This window comes from Erythrolamprus reginae, chromosome 2 (assembly GCF_031021105.1).
Source record: "Erythrolamprus reginae isolate rEryReg1 chromosome 2, rEryReg1.hap1, whole genome shotgun sequence".
Classification (NCBI taxonomy): domain Eukaryota; kingdom Metazoa; phylum Chordata; class Lepidosauria; order Squamata; family Dipsadidae; genus Erythrolamprus; species Erythrolamprus reginae.
The window spans coordinates 317,295,850-317,316,210 of NC_091951.1; the positions used below are offsets into that span (position 1 = coordinate 317,295,850).

Sequence of the window (20,361 nt, forward strand, 5' to 3'; positions counted from 1 at the left end):
GGGTTAGGGTTAGAAATAGGTTTTAGCTTGGTTGCTGATTGAGCTACTTTTTTTACTTTTTAATTTATTGTTATTACCAGATTGCTTTTGTTTACCCTCTTTTAAATTTACAGAGCTAATTTACTGGTTTTCTTTAAAGTAAATATTCTAAAACATTTAATCTACTGATGTCTCAATTAATGTAATTTTATTAGTTTCCATTTTTATAAGTTACCAGTAGCCACTGCATTTTCTAACCTTGGCTTATACTCGGGTCAATAAGTTTTCCCAGTTTTGTGGCAAAAACTGGTGCCTCGGCTTATACTCGGGTCGGCTTATACTTGAGTATATACGGTAATCAAATTAAAACATTCCATAATAATAAAAACATTTCATAATAAATAGTTAATTCCATAGTAATAAGAAAATTTCATCATAATAAAAACCCTACCATGTAATAACTACATTCATACACAAACATCCCAATCAATTTTTGTCTCAGCCGGATAGGGAGGTATCAATTATCATGGCCCCCAGGCCTGCCGGCAAAGCCAGGTTTTCAAGGCTTTTCGGAAACCCACTAGGGTGGTGAAAAGAGACTGCCAATGATGAAGAAACAGAAGAACACAAACTGCATGTCAGGGAAAAAAGAAGCATCAAAATTGCCAAGAAGAGAAGCCAAAGCCAAGAAAGGTTCAAAACCTCAGGAAGTAACTTAAGAAGAGTTTCAGAGAGCTTTTAGAAGACACATGAAGCACTATTACAACATCTGTAAAGACATGGAAGATGGAAGCAGACATTTAAAAAGGATAATATTGTGAAAAATCTCTCAATAAAGTTTCAACCTCAGATTGGTATGCTGAAGGATTCCAATGGACAGATAGTAAATGAGTTGAAGGAGATAAAAAATTAAAGAAGCATATTGAAATATTCCACAGTAGAAATGTTACCATCAATACCTTAAACCATATTCCATATTTACACAAATTTGAGTATTAGAATATGAAATTATAGTAGATCAGCACTCTGGTCATTATCAAGTGAGAAGGCTGTAGGAACTAATGGAATTCCCACAGAAATATGGCAAACAATAAAAGAAGAATCACTAAAAGTTCTAACCAAGCTATGTCAGCAAATCTGGAAAATGACACAGTGGCCAATAGATTTGAAGAGGGGAATCTACATTCCAATACCAAAAATAGGAAACTTAACAATGTGCATACACCTATCATATATCCTTAATTTCACATCCTAGCAAAATAATACTTCTGATCATTAAACACAGATTAGAGCCTAAATGGAAAAACAAACACCAGATGTTCAAGCTGGCTTTAGAAAAAGCCAAGGAACATGAGACATGCTGGATAATTGAGAAAGCCACAGAATACCAAAAAATTAGTATGTGTTCCATTGATCATGTCAACCTATGGAATGTGCTTAGAAAAATGAAGAATATCTTATTGTCCTAATATAAAACCTATATACAGGTTCAAGAAGTCACAGTATGGATAGAACACGGCCAAACAGATTGGCAAAGAAGTGAAACAAGGATGTACCCTTTCATTTATTTAACCTATTTGCTGGATATATATTAAGGGAAGCTGGGTTGAAAGGGACAAGGGTGATTTTAAAACTGGAGAAAGAAATGTCAATAATCTGCATTATAATGACATTATTCCTGACAGCTGAAAATGAAAAGAATCTGCAAACTCTAATAATAAAAGTCAAAGAGTACAGTGGAACCCCGACATACGAGCAGCTCTACTTACGAGCTACTCGAGATACGAGCTGGGAGAGTAGAGAAATTTTTGCTCGACTCACAAGCTTCCATTCGGAATACGAGCCGAGAAGAGCCGGCCTGGCTTGCTTTGCTTCCGAGCTGATGCAGAGCCGAATAAAGCGTCACGCCCCTCTGACGCTTTCGGCGGCTTCCGAAGCGATGCTGGGCTCTTTTGCCGCCAAAAGCGTCAGGGGGGCGTGACGCTTTATTCGGCTCTGCAAAGCAAACCAGCCTGGCTCTTCTCCGTTCGTATCCAGCGCTTGGTGAGTCCTTGGCTTCTGCTGGGGGTGGGGGGATCTGAACGCTTTCTGCTGGGGGTGGGGGGATCTGAACGCTCTCCCTGGCTGGGAGCACTTTCGCTGCGAGAGAGGGCTTTCCCGAAAGGGACGGAGAAAGCCCTCTCTCGCAGCGAAACTGCTCCCAGCCAGGAGGCTGCGAGAGAGGGCTTTCTCCGCCCTTTCGAGAAAGCGCGCCTGTCTGAAAAGATCGCCGCCGGTCTGGTGGGGTTTTGCAGCAACCTCCGAGCAACCTGGGCTCGGAGGTTGCTGCAAAACCCCACCGGACCGGCGGCGATCTTTTCAGACAGGCGTGCCGATTCTCCGCTTTTAGCAGTGAGCGGAGAATCGGCGCGCCTGTCTGAAAAGCTCGTAGCTGGCATGGAACATCCCCCCATGCCAGCTACGAGCTTTTCAGGCAGGCGCGCCGATTCTCCGCTCACTCCGGGTGAGCGGCGAATCGGCGCATCTGTTTAAAAAGATCGTAGCCGGCATGGAACATCCCCCCATGCCAGCTACGAGCTTTTCAGGCAGGCGCGCCGATTCTCCGCTCACTCCGGGTGAGCGGCGAATCGGCGCATCTGTTTAAAAAGATCGTAGCCGGCATGGAAAATCCCCCCATGCCAGCTACGAGCTTTTCAGGCAGGCGCGCCGATTCTCCGCTCACTGCTAAAAGCGGAGAATCGGCACGCCTGTCTGAAAAGCTCGTAGCTGGCATGGGGGGATGTTCCATGCCGGCTACAATCTTTTTAAACAGATGCGCCGATTCGCCGCTCACCCGGAGTGAGCGGAGAATCGGCGCGCCTATCTGAAATGATCGGAGCCAGCATGGAAAGCCCCCCCATGCCGGCTCCGAAGCACCGGGCACCCCTCAGCCGACGTCTTTTCCCCTCAGCCCTCGGGCTTGCACGCATTAATCACTTTTCCATTGTTTCCTATGGGAAACAATGCTTCGACCTACGAGCTCTTCGACATACGAGGTTCCTTCCGGAACCAATTAATTTCGTATGTCGGGGTTCCACTGTATAGTGAAAACTAAAATTAAATAAAAAGAAAACCAAATTTATGACATCAGGTATAAAAACAAGGCTTAGAATTGACAATGAAGATACTGAAGTGATAGCTTTCTGCTTTTAAGATCAACCATCCATAGTAAAAGAACAAGTAGACAAGAAATACACTACAGATTAGTATTTGGTAGAATGGCTAAGAAGGCCTTTGAAAAGATGCCATGATGTGTTTATACTACAGAAATTGAAATAATGCTAGCAGTAGAATTCCCGATGCCTTTGAAGAAGCAGGATAGGAACAGTATCGTATTGACAATTTTGAACTCTGGCATTGGAGAAGCATCCTAAGAATACAACATACTGTACTGCCAAAAAATCCCAAACAAAACAGATTCACTGAATAAATCAACCTAGAGTTCTTTCTCAAGACATAAATGACCAGACTCAAATTATGCTACCCTAAATACATTATATGAAGTCCTAACTCTGGCGAAGGAGCTAATGCTGAGCAAAATGGAAGAAAGATAAAAAAGGGATAAGACTTGAACGGCCAGTTTAGGAGCAGATTTTCATAGATAAAATCAATCTATGCAGATGCTAAAAGTTAATTTTTACTTGATGGCACATAATTTCAATGAGAAAATGACAAAATATTAACTTTGACACATGTAATAATAGCTCTCTTTTCCTATTTTTAAAAGTATTCTCAGCTGATTCTTATCTTAGTGCAAACCTATATAAACATGAAATTTACTGATCATTACTTAACATTATCCTGGCTTTTCTGAATCGCTAGTAAATTCTAGTATTGCTTATGTATCTCCAGTGCATGCTGGATAAAAGACTGGCGAAATACTACTGCTTTGCAGCCCTCATTTTTCAACATGTTACAAAGTCGGGAGAAACATCTGCCATTCACGTTCCTGCAGCAGAAATGGAAAGAGTGCAACACTGGGCTCTGTTTGATCGCTTTAGGCCAGTTGTGTGCTGTTATTTCAACAAACCATTCTGACATAAGACATTTGTAAAGTGTCAACTCATTCCCATGCTGTTTTCCCTGAGAACAATTCCTTGTTTTTCATTTCACTGTCATGTTACTATAGCCTTAAGCAAACCAGGAGGAACAGTAGAAAAAGTATTCACAAAAATACGAAGGACATAGTTTTAGTGCCATAATGCAAATCCCCCCAAGTTCTGACAACCTGCAGGTTCCTTGCGTAGTGCCAGATGTCCATCCAATGAAAATACAAAGTTATCTTTAGGCTGAGTTTGACCATAAGCATCCATCCTGATAAGTATATTTACATCAATAGAAAAGTGAGGAATTAATTAAAATAATTCTCTCAAGCCCAGCAGGAAATGAATAGCAGAATGGTAACAGAAGAGGCTTATTGGGAACCAATAGGGAGAGATGTGGAACATCCAATCAACACACTGCTAATTACCTGACTTTATCTCTAATATAAAGGATAGTGAAACATACCTTGCTAAGTCACAATAAGTGGAAAAACATGATTTTAACATTGATACAGCTATGTACAATTTAAGTCTGTCAGTGTGGACCAGGCAGAAGACAATGGCCATAATTTGAAGATGGAAAGGAAATAACTGTGCTGTGGTTAAATGCAAGTTGAAAGATTAGTTGGCTCTTACCATAGCAGGGTGTAGTTTTTCTTCAAGCAGTGCAATATATGCCAGTGTGTCAGCTCCATCCTTTGAAGACAATTCATAATCAGCATTATATTTCTGCCAAAAAAAGGCAGCAGAGAGTTATATCAAATTTTCTAAAAAGAAACTAGATGTAATAACTGAAGTTAGTTACACATTTTATATTTCATTAAACACATAGTATAATAAAAATAACATTTCTTTCTTTTTCTATATACTTGAAATGCCTGTTTGAAATGTTCTGAACATGGAAAATTGTTTCCAGTTTTTGCTTTAAAACTGCAAGCCAATGGAGCTTTTTGAGTATTCTTGATGTCTACAACTGGTTTGTGTTTATTTTAAAAATTATTTCAGCTAAAAAGATCTAGAGAACGCATTGGGCAATAAAAAGGTTTCATCTCTATTGCCATTGGATAGAACTAAATGAGGTGAGATATGATGGAATGTAATCTGGGAGGGTGTATATTCTAGAGAAGAGACAACTGAGTTCAGATAATTTGTGTGAGATGAAGGAGGATAAAGACAGTTCCTCCCTAATAATTCCAAAAGTATATGTTAATGTAAGTAGTAGCTTGCTTTAGTTTGGCAAGATTTGGTCTATAGGTTTGGAACAATACAGAAATCTGCTTGGAAGACTACAAAAAGGTTAGCCATCACTGCTATATACTATATACTGTTGTATTTTTTAAAATACTGCTGTATTTTTTAAAAAATAAATTTTATTAATTTTTTAATAACAACAAATATACACTACATAAAAGACAGTGCACAGTGATGCGTGCTTCCACCACCCAACATCATTCATTCTGACCCCTCCACCAAAATGAGGATGTACTTTTAAATATTATTTTAAAGCAAGAACATAACTATATTTACAAATTATAGAGTGATTCCAGTTTATTCTTTGCAACTTGGTCTCGAATTCCACTAACCATAAAATGTCTAACCCATCTTCCCATCAGTTCTTTCACTTTATTTTCATTAATCATATTCATCTTTGTATTCATAATTTCAAACTGAATGTGTCCACCATGTACCGGTACCAATTTTGTATTGTCCATTTTGTTGCATCCTTCCAACCTAAAACTATTACCGCTTGGGCACTTTCTATAGCTGAGCCATCACTGCTATATAGTATATATGATGGTATACAACAGGATTATTATTTGCATGAATCTATAACCACAAAAAGGAAGAAAGCAGTTGATGTCTAGTTTCTATTCTATGATAAACATTCAAATATTTCAAATTGCATTCTATCACAACATTCTGATGAAATTATGGATTTAGAAACTACAATTCGGCTCTATAGTGAATAGGCATATCAATATCCAGTTTCAGAGTGGCTCCCTAGGAAAACAAAATATAATTCCCTCTGCTGACCAGATGCTATGGTAGAAATCAATCTGCAGCCATTCTTAACTACTTCACCATTCATGAATTTTACTTTAAGCAGAAGCCTGTGATTTGAGCAAGATAACTTAATCTCCTTCTGTACTTTTGCAAGCAGTTTCTGTTAGCAGAAAAGTTAAACAAAAAAAGAGGAAGAATTCTGTGTGCCAATAAAACATGTTTTTTATTTGCCCTGATGCGTTTCAAAAAATGTGTTCTTTTTCAAAGACACTTCTAGAATATCCATGAACTGACTCTGTCAATTTGTTCATGTAGGTTCCAGGAGTGCCCTTGAAAAAGAACACATTTTCTGAAACATTTCGAGCCAAGTTAAAAAGCAGTCATTTCTTTTTACTAGCACCTGGGGTTCCTCCCACTCACAGTTATTTACTTTACTGCCACCTTCTCTTTAACATTTTGGAATTCTTAAACACATATTTTTAAGTCATCTACCCATCTCATGAGGTGACTCTGATTAGCATACAGCCATTAAAATAAAACAATAAATATATAAAAAGAATTATTTAAAAAGTCATTACTAAAAATAGCAATAGCACTTAGACTTATACACCGCTTCACAGTGCTTTTACAGCCCTCTCTAAGCAGTTTAGAGAGGGTGCCCCTCAACAATCTGGGTCCTTATTTTACCGACCTCGGAAGGATGGAAGGCTGAGTCAACCTTGAGGCTGGTGAGACTTGATCTGCAAAATCAATTGGCTCTGGAAGCAGATAATTGTTTATGCTACTGCAATACCTTCTGCAATACCTGAAGCTTCTGAATACTCAGAAGAGCAGCCCCACTACAGAAATCCAGTCCAGAGGTGATTAGGACATGAGCAGAGCTTCCCGATCTAAGAACGGGTGCAACTGGTACACAACATGCGGCTGTGTAAAGGTCCTCCTCGCTGCAATTACCATTTGCTACTTGAGCAAGAATTTGCATCCAAAAGGTTTCCAAATTGCACAATGGATCTATCTGGGGAAGTGTGACCCCATCCAGCACCAAAGATGTCCTAGAACTGGTAAATCCTCAAAGCCACTCAGTTTTTCCACGGTTCATCAGAAGCTGTCGGCCCCCATCTAGACCCTTACAGTCTCTATGCACTAGAATAAGAGATTAATGGTGTCACTTAATTTGTCAGAGACAGAGATATATGATTGAGTATATCAGCATACCAATGATACCTCATATCAGGATGAGGAATAAGCTCTCTCACACGGCTTCATGTAGATGTTGAATAGAAGAGAAGAAAACACCAAACCCTGCAGCACCCCACATGGTAAAGGCTGAGGGCAGGATCTCTCCTCCCAAATCACCAGTAACTGGAATTGACTCTGAAGGAAATAAGCAAACCAGCACAACACTTTGTAGCCCACTCTAAATCCTCTAAGCCAATATAAAAGGATACCATGGCTGAGGGTGCTGAAGGCTGCAGAGGGCTCAAGTAGAAAAGGATTGAGCAGAGGTCTTCAAACTTAGCAACTTTAAGATGTGTGGACTTCAACTCCCAGAATTCTGGGAGTTGAAGTCCACAAGTCTTAAAGTTGCCACGTTTGGGGACTGATGAGGATGGGATAGAAGTAGAACCCTATCCCATCCTCATCAGGGATCAAAGAAAAGCATGATCTATGCCATTTCTGTCCCATGCCTAGGTTTGAGTGTTGCCTGAAAGGGATCCATATGAACTATTCCTTCCAATGTCTTCTAAATCTGCAACTATCTTCTCAATCACCTTATACAAAAAAGCTAAATTAGATACTGACTGAAAATTGTCCAGTATGGTGGAATTCAGCAATGGTTTCTTAAGAAGAGAGTGAACCAGGGCACCCTTAAGAGGTAAAGGGAAAAAACCCTCATTCAAAGAAATCATATTTCTTAATTTAAGCACATAGCAATGCAAAGAGCAAAGATAGTGACACTGTCATCCTATAGCCTACAATTGCCAAAGCAAAAGGATTTGTGCTATGCAGCTAGTATCAATGGATGTGCTATATCTTCGGTTTCAAAAAATCCACTTCTCTATTATACCTCTAATAGAGCTATGGTTTGTAATAATCTAAACCTGATATAATTATGTCAGAAAAAGAACAGTTTACTACTGATACTGTCCATTTAGTATAGAAAATTAAATTAACTGACACCAATTCAATACTAACAAACATAAAACAAATCTAGGGTATATCATCCTTAATCTTTAAACACAGTGAAATAGGTAATAGTAATTATAAAACCTACCTGTTTTCTTAAAAAGTTTAATATTTTTGCTGGCTGAGAAATAACAATATCATCTGATATTAATAATGGTATACTACCTAAAAAAGATTAAATCAGATAAGATCATATAAACAGAAGAACTACATTGATAACTCAACAGACCCTAAAGTTTGATTATATCAGATAATGATTAGTTCAGTAACTAGAGTCTGAGAAACATCAGATTGTAATCCACCTTGTCATTTAATTTTTATATTCAAGTCATGCCTTTGTAATAATGCTTACACATTGTAGTTGTGATACTATATCAGTATATCAGATGAGTTTGGATGGGTTTTGATTTTGTTCCTAGAATGATAATCTATTATCCTACCTAAGTCCTATTATATGATTCACACATAGCATGAATTGTGCAATTACGGTATGTTTTAAATTTTTAAACCTGGGAGTCTCCAACCCCCAGGTCACTGATCAGTATCAGTCCATGGTCTGTTAAGGAACTGGGCTGTGCAAGCAAAGTTCCATCTATGCTTGTGCGGGATCTAGATTGCATGCAAAACCACTCCTCCCTCCAGTCTGTAGAAGACATTTTTTCTTCCAAAGCCGGTCCCTGGTGCCAGAAAGTTTGGGGACCGCTCTTTTAAACAACAGAACTGCATCAAAGCAATTTATTCAATATTTTGCTGCACTTGCATTGCAATACGGTGCAAGAATAAAGAAACTTTATTTTGATTCCATCCAAAATTAACTAAGCTTTTATATAATGTTACTCAATTTGCTCATTGGCTGCATCACAGGCCCACACCCTTCCTTCTCTCCTGTAATTAGTTTTGTTGTTGCTAGCTTAGTCATGTAAACAGGTGGAATTGCTGTTCCTTCTTCATCTTTTGCGTATTGCCCCTCTCTCTCCCCAGGGGGTAGAGTAGGGTTATGAGGCATTACTTTGGGTGTACTAATCATTACTTTCTCCTCCTTGTTGTTATTCCTCCCTTTGTTAGGTACACACATTGTCTCCTCTACCATCTCTTTTGCCCATGATTGGGTCTGCATTGTTCTACACCTCCCTCCCCCCATGTCTCTGTGCTCTTCCAGCATGCTCTCTTGCCCCTGCAGTTTGAGTTTGCCCCGCCTTCATTAGGCTGTTCCTTATGCCTATTGGGGGTGGGTGGGTTCAGATCTTCATCTAACCCTAATGATCCATCCCCCCTATGCCTTTGCTGGTTTCTTAACGCCTGGTATGCTGGTGGTATACCAGCATTTTTAGGGCAATTCTTGATGTATGTATGTATGTATGTGTATGTATATGTGTATACACACACACATACACTGAGGCTGAGAAATTAGGATAATTGTGGTTGGCTGGCGCCACCCACATCCCCCGCCAGCCCCCACACCCACCTACCCTTTATTGCCTCCCCCTCCCACCACGGGTCAGAAAGAGGTAGTCAAAGGGCCAGATAATTTGCATACAACATAAAATGCCCAGATCTGACTTTAAATGTGCCACAAAACTTTTAAAATATTAAAGTAATACCTCTTGGTGCTTTCCATGCATTATCTATTACATTGATTTTCAATGGTGCACCTGAAAACCTGGCATAAGTCTGTAATAAAAGTAAAAAAGAAACACAATTCAATAATGTACCATTCAGAAATTTTAGAAAAGAGAAAATGACTTGGAAAAACAGCAACTGTTTATTTATTTTAATGTTCATGCTTGTGTTATGCTCTTGCCATAGTAAGCTATAATAACCAATAGGAAATTACCCATTAATTCAATGAATTTCAGTGGGATATTAATTGGCCATTAGAAGAGAGATAGATTTAAAGGGATGCTTTTTAAAACAAATATTTAGCAAAGCAAATATATTTCAGACACAAAGAAACACATTTCTTTATTTCCGTCCATCATTTCTATCAACACTGGATGATCTAATTACCATGTCTGATACGATTCCAAACCTTGGAAACAACCATAAAAACACAGACAAAATTACATACATTCCATGGAAGCACGCATAGAAGCACACATAGAAGCATGTTTCACATCTTTGGATAAAAAAAATTACAGCATAGAAAATGGAAATTCAAATGCTCAAAATCATATTCCAATACAACAATCACTACCTCAATCAATAGCTCAACAACCACTACCTCAACCACATGGACAACCACAATAACCATTACCTCAACCATCTACCAACCATCCAAACAATATATCCTTACTGATCATAGATACCTTTGAACGGAAACAAAAACGTAATAACGCTATTCTATTTGAGCTTGAAGTCAAAAATGAACCTGATATAGATCAGATTTGAACATTATTGCATCAAAATTTCCCGCCAAAGAAATAATTGAAGTTTCCAGAGATGGACCTGAGTTTAAGTATAGAGATGGTTCGGTGGCCCCAAAATTCCGTAGAGTCGTTTGCAAAGATGAACTCAGCAAATAAAAATTAATTTATACTATAAACTCTATTAGCAGAAGTGAGCCCAACCCCAAAAAACTTCGCTCAAGTCCTGACCTCTCCATACTACAATGAATCCGCTCCCGCAAACTCTGAGCAAATCCAAAAAAATGTTAAGACCAAAGACAAACTGACCTATTCATCAACTACTGCACTGGCTGCATCAAAATTAAGACCCACAATCCATCATCCAACCTTCAAACTACCAACACCTAAACCATCCAAACTTCTAATCCACCTTCAACCAAAACCACCATCCTCAAATCAAAACTAGCATGCCTCTTACTTCCTCAATATCAACCACTGCTAATTTTAAATGCAAACTAATGAATTCAAGAAATATTGTTAACAAAATACCTGAAAACTGCTAAAACAGCTAAATTCGAAATTACATTTATCTGCGAAACATGGCTAAATCCAACTCTTCCCCGACTCCATTATCACAGTAAGAGACTCTCATGTTTACCTATCTGTAACTTGTTGCTTGTATCCTAACATTTTTATTAATATTGTTTCTTCATTGCTTATTTGACCCCTATGACAATCATTGTGTTGTACCACATGATTCTTGACAAATGTATCTTTTTCTTTTATGTACACTAAGAGCATATGCACCAAGACAAATTCCTTGTGTGTCCAATCACACTTGGCCAATAAAGAATTATGTTCTGTTCTATTCTGTCATGAAACCCATAGAGGGGGAGTTGCAATCTTCTATAAGAAATCACTGAACCTAAAAAGGTGTAAGTTAAAAATAAACTCGATCTTCCAGAAACTATCATCTGTGAACAGACCTTAAATACCACACTTTACTTCCTACTATGTTATAGAGCCCCTGATTATGACATCACACATGCGAAAAAGCTAACCTCACTACTAACATGGGCAGTCTCCTACGCACATCCTCTTATATTTCTTGGTGACCTAAACCTACCTCATATAAACTGAACCCTTTACAATGCTATTACCAGTCTAAGGCTAGATCAATTAGTAACAGACAATATTAGATTCAAGAATTGTCTTGATCTAATCTTCTGCAACAGCTTACACTCAATTTCCAGACTACAAATAAAGGAACCCTTTTCCAACAGTGACCATAACTTGATTGACTTTTGTCTCAATATACTGTATGTCCTTACAGAAACCATCTCAATGATGGGATAACGAATTACAACTGCTACTCTTCAAAAAGACCTTGATCATGTAGCAGAATGGTCAAACAACTGGCAACTTCAAATTTCAACCAACAAATGCTCTGTCTTACACACTGGCAAAAAGAATCAGAATACAAAATACAAACCTGGAGGAAACGAACTTGTAGATGACCCCCCCCCCACTCTGTCTAAGACCTTGGAGTACTCATATCCAATGACTTAAGTGCTAGAGCCCACTGTAACAACATTGCCAAAAAGGCACTAAGAGTTGTAAATGTAATCTTACGTAGTCTCTTCTCTGGCAATATTGCACTGCTAACCAGAGCTTACAAAACATTTGTTAGACCAATTCTGGAATACAGCTCACCTGACTGGAACCCGCAATGCATATCAGACATTAATACAATCGAAAGAGTCCAGAAATATTTCACAAGAAGAGTCCTTCACTCCTCTACTCTCAACAAAATACCTTATTCCACCAAGCTTGAAATACTGGGATTAAACAATTTACAACTACATTGCCTCCGATCTGATCTAAATGTAGTTCATAAAATCATATAACAAAATGTCCTTCCCGTTAATGACTACTTCACCTTCAACTGCAGCAATACACAAGCACGTAATAGATACAAACCAAATGTAAACCACTCCAAATTTGACTGCAGAAAGTACAACTTCAGCAATAGAGTGACCAATGCCTGAAATTCACTACCTGATTCTGTGGTTTCTTCCCCCAAACCCAAAAACTTTAACCTTAGACTGTCTACAATCAACCTCTCCATTTCTAAGAGGTCTGTAAGGGGCGTGCATAAGTGCACCACTGTGCCTACCGTCCCTATCCAACTGTCCTATTGTCCTCTTTTGTCGTTACTTCTTTTTACTTATGTTTATACAAACTACTACTATCCTATACATGTTTGACAAATAGAATAAATATATATAAAATAAAATAAAATGAATCCAGTTTAGTCTAGTGGTTAAGATAAACCAGGAGGCTATAAATTCTAGTCCCATTTTAGACATGAAAGCCAGCTAGATGACTGGTCCAGTCACCCATTCTGTCAGCCAAATCACCTCACAGGGTGATTGTTGTGGAGAAAACCAGAGGAGGGAAGGAGTATTAATAAAATGTATATTTGAAAAATATGGAATACTGTATAAGGATTTGAATGAAAAGATGTGTAAATATTATGTATGAAATATTCTTAAACTTGAATGTAATGGTATGCAAATAGACATGTAAATAATAGAATGAGCAGTTATGTATAAAGTATGGAAACTTGTTAAATGAAAAAAGACAATTAAAACTTTATTAAATAAATAAATACCAGCATTAAAGGCAATTTCTAATTACTTAATCTAGGAGATATTATAGCCTGTCTCTGCGATGCACCGAGCTATAGACCCCGAAAACTAACGCCGCAATTTTAAAATCCATTTTTATTTCCCTCCAGAACTGATGCCCCATTTATTGCAGACTCGTTTCAACTTTCTGGGGAAGGCAACCCAAGAACGGTTCTACCGGTAGTTCCGTTTCCCCAGTTCTACTCCAAGGTCGGCGAGCGTGTGCCCAACGGGCCGGTTCTGGCAGCGGCCAGAACCGGACATCCCTCCCGTTTTTGTTAGCATGTCGCCTTCTATCATCCATAGCAGCAAATTTTCGTTTCCCTCCTCCCCACAAGAGGCCTTCGCTCGCGTGACCGGGCCAGACTCCCGTTACCATGACAACGAGGCACTCGGCGTGCACCGAGGGCAAGCCCCAGTCGCCGCCCCAGCAACTCAGCTCCATTGAAGACGCCATTGTTGACACCGTTCACCTTTGGCCTCGCCAAGCCCCGCCCCGCGAGTTGTCTTCGCCTCGCCGTAGGCTGCCGCTTGCGCATTATGACCGTTGGTGTCGGCGGACGACTGAAGCGCGTGGCCGAATCAACAGTTCGCGCGCATGCGCGGGAATTCCTTATCGGCCGTTCTAAGAAAGTCGGGCGCTTAAGTTCTGGGGTGCAAAATATGGGCGATCACAAATGGGAGCAGTGACGTCGTCGTGTTTTGAATCTTTTTGCTGCGGTGTCACCCGATTTCTTGGCGCTCCAAAAACAAGACGGCGCTTCTCCTTCACTTCTCTCCCCAGCCAGCATTTCTTTTGATGGAGTGTTCAAGTTCAACGTACGTGAAAAGTATACTGCTCCAAAAAAATAAAGGGAACACTCAAAGAACACATCCTAGATCTGAATGAATGAAATATTCTCATTGAATACTTTGTTCTGTACAAAGTTGAATGTGCACAACAGCATGTGAAATTGATTGTCAGTCAGTATTGCTTCCTAAGTGGACTGTCTAATTTCACAGAATTTTTATTTATTTATTTATTTATTTATTGAATTTGTATGCCGCCTTTCTGTAGACTCTGTAGATTTACATGGAGTTGTGTTGTTTAAGTGTTCCCTTTATTTATTTATTTTAGCAGTGTAGTTGGTGGGGAAAGCTGCACTTCACAATTTTCTGGGTCCAGGAGGGAACTATTGGCACTGTCAAGAGACAGTCGTCTGGTGGGCCCCAGGGGAAGAGCCTTCTCTGTGGTGGCCCCGGCCCTCTGGAACCCACTCCCCCCAGAGATCAGAACTGCCCCCCACCTTCCTTGCCTTTCATTAATTGCTCAAGACCCACCTATATCGCCAGGCATGGGGGAACAGATATACAGTATCCCCCGGGCTTATATAGTTTATGTATGGTATGCTTGTGTTGTATGATTTTTAAATGATGGGTTTTAGATAATTTTTAATATTAGATTTGTTATATTGTATACTGTTATTATTGTGAGCCGCCTCGAGTCTTCAGAGAGGGGCGGGATACAAATCTAATTTATTATTATTATTATTATTATTATTACTACTACTACTACTACTACTACTATGCAAAAACCTTTCCAGGAGCTTCATTTTGGATAAATTCATATTTCAGGTGCAAAACAATGTTAGTGAAATAAATAATAGTGAAAACCTGGTAGCATGCATAGATTGGCATCGTACTTCCAGCTAAGGCCTTCTCCACCTAAGGCAGTGGTTCTCAACCTAGGGGTCGGCACCCTTTTGTAAGTTGAATGACTGTTTCACAGGGATGCCTAAGGCCATGGGAAAAGACAAATTTCCCATTGTGTTAGGAACTAAAGCTTCTATTCTAGCACCTTGGAACTTATTTTTACAATCCAACCAATCAGGTGTGTACAGTGGGGGTGGGCCACTGACCTTGCTGCCAATCAGCTTAAAGCTCTGGGGTGGGGGGGAATTAGCACTAGACTTATGGTTGGGGTTCACCACAACATGAACTATATTAAGGGGTTGAGGTTGAGAATCACTGACCTAAGGTTGTGGGTTAACACTCCCAGATTCAGTTTTCTGCAGTTAAGGAGGAAACTTTCTTGACAATACAAAATACTTAAGGTTTTTAAAACAAAAACATTGAATTAATAACTTATTCATTGACTACTTACAGCTTTCTCACAAGAAACAGTACTCAGATACAGTATTTCTTAATACTGTACTCTTAAAAATGTTGACCTTAACAAGTGTCATTATTTGGCTTTAAATAGTGATTATTACTGATTTATGCTCCCCCCCCAAAGGCTAAAACAATAAATAGGTGATACTAAGTTTATTTTCCCCAGGCATTGAAGTTAATATGTATCACTTTCTCTTTCAGTTTTATCCTACATATAGGTTAAACCTAATAGGTAGCTTTAAGATGGATGGACTTCCAATCTCCTAATTCTCCAGCCAAGCTTGAAAAATAATGGATGAGACTGAGATAATGCTTGGTACACTGAGGTTCCTTGTCTGAGGATGATTAGACACTGGCTCTTCCCAATGTCAGTCTTCTTGTGCAATATCTGTCATCGGACATTGGCGATCATGTTGGCAATCATATTTTTATTAACAACCACATGAAAAAGTGCTGCTTGGTTTTGTCCAAATCAATCCCTTAGATTTTGAAGCCATTATGTTCTTCTGCCTGGACCAGCTTTGTTTGCCTTCAATATTTTCCTGGAATATTAAATGAAGTATGCCTTATTTTTCTGGGTGTCGCATCACATGTCCAAAATATTGTTTCACTTTTTAATGGTTTTGACAATTTCCCTTGATTTTCCCCGACGGCTTATCCTAATGTTGGTACAGTGCTTAAACATAACACTTCATCTTATTATCTCTCCCAATTTTATCTGGAATTCTTTACATAGAATGATTATCACAAATCTTACAGCTTTGGAACTTCAGGAAAATGAACTTGGATTTTCAAAATGTGCTGATCTTTAAGCCATTATTGTTTAAATGTTCAGTGTTTAAACATAGATTGTTGAAAAAACCCCACAATTTGTTTCACAAATAAACTATAATACCCTGGATTGCTCAACTAAGCCAATGTTTCTCAAATAGTGGGCCCCCGTGGGTGTGTGTGTAGTGATGCTGGGGGGGGGGGGGTGACCCTGGGGAACATGTCCTTTTTTTGCCACAGGGAGTAGGGGGGTTTTGCACCAAACAATAGCGCACATCACAGAGTAGGAGATATGAAGTGCATATCACAAACCCTTAAGAGACACCGTGGAAAAATATTTAACAGAGATGAAAAGAAAGGAGGAGAGAGATGGAGATAATGAAACAAACATAAGTCTCCTGAAAGCTAAGATAAGTAAATATGATGAAAGATATGTAGTGCTTGACCTCACTGTGACTATGATGGGAGACGACAAAAGACCAGTATGTTTACTGTGTCTAATAATGTTGGCAGTGGACAGCATGAAACCAAATAAATTAAGACATTTAAATACATTATACTCCAATCACGCTGATAAGCCACTTCTTCCTGGGGGTGGGGGGGCATAAGAGAAAATAATTGAGAAACACTGAACTAAGCCAAACACATCTTATGGTAGGGATAATGTATGCACCTCAAGAACACCATTCCACAAGTTCTGTACTAAATGAACATGTAAAGTTTTCAAAACCTACTGTTTTTTAAAAAAGCAGTCCTTCAGAAAAAATATTCTGCAAATTTAAAAGAAGATCTTGGGGAAGATATTTGGTATCCCTAGGAATAGAAGAAAAATAACTATTCTAAGGCACACATATAGTTTTCTTTGCAAATTGTCCTGTTGAGTCAGTGTTACTGTTTATGATCTTTGCAGAATAATTTAAAATATTTTGTAGTTTCAATAAACCCTCTGTTCCTAAAGCTATTTTTTAGTTTATGCTTTCTCCCCTATGGATACAGAAATTCCCAACCTTAGTAGTGCAGCAAGTAAAGAACATACAAAATCATTTGGAGGACCCGGATTGTGGGGACAATATGCTGGCTCTGTTAAAAAGTGCTATTACTAACATGTTGTAAGCTGCCCTGAGTCTAATGAGAAGGGTGGCATAAAAATAGAATCAATCAATCACTAGTGCCCAAGAACTATCAGTCTCTTTTTCTTTTCCAAAGTCTTTGAAAAAATGTTTTACTTTAACAAGTTAAGGATTGTAAGGATATAAGATGTAAGGATTGTTCAGTTCAGTAGATTTATAACTTGCCGTTCCTCCAGAAAGTCAAGGCCACACACACAGCACTCTTTGTTCACAATGAATGAATCAATGGAGCTGACAAACAGCATTTGGTTCAAAGTCATCCAATGAGCTTCCATGTTTGAGGATGAACTTAAATCAGGGTTCTTTGTGATCCTACCCCATTAACCAGGTTGCAGATACAATAGAGAGACAGAGGTACCGTATTTTTCGCTCCATAAGACGCAGTTTTTTTCCTCCCAAAGTAGGATGAAAAATCAGCGGCGTCTTATGGAGCGAAGCTGCAGGCAGGGGGGGGGGGGAGGCGCTGGAGCAGAGGGGGGGCGGCGATATACTCACCAAAAGTGTCCCGCCTCTGTCGCCGCCTCTCCTCTTCCCAACCCTGAAGAGAGCCGCGCCTTTCGGCCTCCGGGAGTGCTGGGCCGGGGGACGCCTCCACCGCGCAGGTTTAGGAGGCGGAGCGGCACCGGAGGAGCGTTGGCGGTTCCGAGCCTTTGGGAAGGCTATGGGAATCGCTTCAGGAGGCGGGGAGGTCTCGAAGCACCGTTCACCGTGTCTTCGCCTCCGCGCGCCGCCTCCGCCCGGCCGAAAACAAAACGGCTCCAAAAGTCGGCCGGGCTCCCGGGAGGCGGTGCGCGACTGTTTCCTCTTCGCTGCAGAGCCACACGGAGGCGAAGACACGGTGCCCGGCCACGCTCCGCCTCCCGGGAGCCCAGCCGATTTTTGGAGCCGTTTTGTTTTCAGCTGGGCTCCCGGGAGGCGGAGCGTGGCCGGGCACCGTGTCTTCGCCTCCGTGTGGCTCTGCAGCGAAGAGGAAACAGTCGCGCACCACCTCCCGGGAGCCCGGCCGATTTTTGGAGCCGTTTTGTTTTCGGCCGGGCGGAGGCAGCGCGCGGAGGCGAAGACACGGTACCCGGCCACGCTCCGCCTCCCGGGAGCCCAGCCGAAAACAAAACAGCTCCAAAAGTCGGCCGGGCTCCCGGGAGGCGGTGCGCGACTGTTTCCTCTTCGCTGCAGAGCTGTCGGGAAGAGGCGAAGACAACGGCGCCCTCCACTCTCTCTCCCTCTCTCTCTCTCTCTTTTTCTCTCTGTTGCCGGCATGGTGAACGAGAGAGAAAGAGAGAGAGAAAGAAAGGAGGGGAGAAAGAATGAGAAAGAAAGCGAGAAAGTAAGCAAGAGAGAAAGGCAGGGAAAGAAAGCAAGAGAAAGAGAAAGAGAGGGGGGAAGAAGGGGGAGGGAAAGACATAGAGGGAGGGAAGGAGGGAGAGAGAAAGAACAAAAAAGAGAGAGGAAAGAAGAGAGAAAGGAAGAGGGATGGAGAGAGAGGGAATGAAAGATGAAGGAAGGGAGAGAGAAAGAGGGAGGGAGAGATAGAAAGGAGGGAGAAGGGGGTAGTTAGGGAGAGGGAAAAGGAAGGGCTTGGAGAAAGGCAGGGGGAAAGAAAGATAGAAAGGAAAGAGGGAGGGAGAGATAGAAAGGAAAAATGGAGGGAGGAAAGAGGGAGGGAGAGATAGAAAGGAAAGAGGGAGGGAGAGATAGAAAGAAAAGAGGGAGGGAGAGATAGAAAGGAAAGTGGGAGGGAGGAAAGAGGGAGGAAGACATAGAAAGGATAGAATTATGGATGCAAGAACTTGCTCATGTGTGATAGCTACTTTTTGGCTCAAAATATTTTTGTTCTATTTTCCTCCTCTAAAATCTAGGTGCGTCTTATCAGCAGGTGCGTCTTATAGAGCGAAAAATACGGTATATAGATATTCAGATATCTATATCTCTCTCTGTCCGTCCATCCATCCATCCATCTATTTTATCCAGTGAAGGGCTGCAAAAATTATTACTACCACACTAGGTGTAGCTTATTTTGTGGGTGTGGCTTGCTGGCATTGTGACCAGGTGGGACTGGCTTGAAGATCATGTGAATGTGGGGTGTAGCTTAAAGTTCATGTGACTGGCTTAAAGGTGGCCAACTTGATGTCACGTCAAGGGTTAGGGTTAGGGTGCCTGGCCTCTCCTCGCCTCAAAGAGATACAATTTCCCTATCTATTTGCTATTACTGAACATCCAAAATATACTATTTAATTTTATGTATAGATGCCATATGTATACATACATATTTCACACAGGCCCACAAAAATATACATTATCTACTATATAAACTGTATGTGTATGTACACACACGCACACACATGCATGCACAGTTCTTCTAAAATTATACACATTCAACCTCATTTACTGCAATAGGAAAAACATACCCAGAGCCCAGAAGGGAAAAAAAGAAGAAAATTGAAAATTTTTCTACTGGTTCTGCATATCTGGCCAAAATTCTTCTACCAGTTTTGGTTTCTGGCCAAAATTTTTCTACCGGTTCTGCATACCTGACCATACCTGTAGGAGCCAATCACAGATTTTATCTCAGCACCAAAGGCTTCACAGTTCAGCCCTGAACTATGTATATTTATTTATTTATTTTATTTATTATTTGGATTTGTATGCCGCCCCTCTCCGAAGACTCGGGGCGGCTCACAACAAGTGGAACAAATCATAAATAATCCGACTAAATTTAAAATATTTGAAGATTTTTAAAAAAAACAAACCCATATACTAACAGACACGCACACAAGCATACCATGTATAAATTAAACATGCCCAGGGGGAGATGTTTCAGTTCCCCCATGCCTGACGGCAAAGGTGGGTTTTAAGGAGTTTACGGAAGGCAGGAAGAGTAGGGGCAGTTCTAATCTCCGGGGGGAGCTGGTTCCAGAGGGTCGGTGCCGCCACAAAGAAGGCTCTTCCCCTGGGGCCCGCCAACCGACATTGTTTAGTTGACGGGACCCGGAGAAGGCCCACTCTGTGGGACCTAATCGGTCGC

General features: G+C 40.5%; 2 protein-coding genes across 3 annotated transcripts in view; one reads left to right on the forward strand and one right to left on the reverse strand.

The window, feature by feature from the left end:
* MTX3 (metaxin 3) overlaps positions 1–13,842 on the reverse strand; it is a 28,483-nt gene extending 14,641 nt beyond the window's left edge. Inside the window, exons 1-4 of one of the 2 annotated variants that reach the window (XM_070743232.1) lie at positions 13,664–13,842; positions 9,854–9,923; positions 8,341–8,417; positions 4,698–4,790 (exon numbers count right to left, since the gene is read on the reverse strand). In XM_070743232.1, the coding sequence (XP_070599333.1) occupies positions 4,698–4,790; positions 8,341–8,417; positions 9,854–9,923; positions 13,664–13,744 (321 nt within the window). In that variant the 5' untranslated portion in view covers positions 13,745–13,842. The remainder of the gene's footprint in view (positions 1–4,697; positions 4,791–8,340; positions 8,418–9,853; positions 9,924–13,663) is intronic. The other variant, XM_070743233.1, reaches the window with a different exon arrangement.
* A 57-nt stretch (positions 13,843–13,899) lies between these two features.
* THBS4 (thrombospondin 4) overlaps positions 13,900–20,361 on the forward strand; it is a 74,846-nt gene continuing 68,384 nt past the window's right edge. Inside the window, exon 1 of the mRNA XM_070743231.1 lies at positions 13,900–14,106. The gene's annotated coding sequence lies outside the window, so the exon portion shown is untranslated. The remainder of the gene's footprint in view (positions 14,107–20,361) is intronic.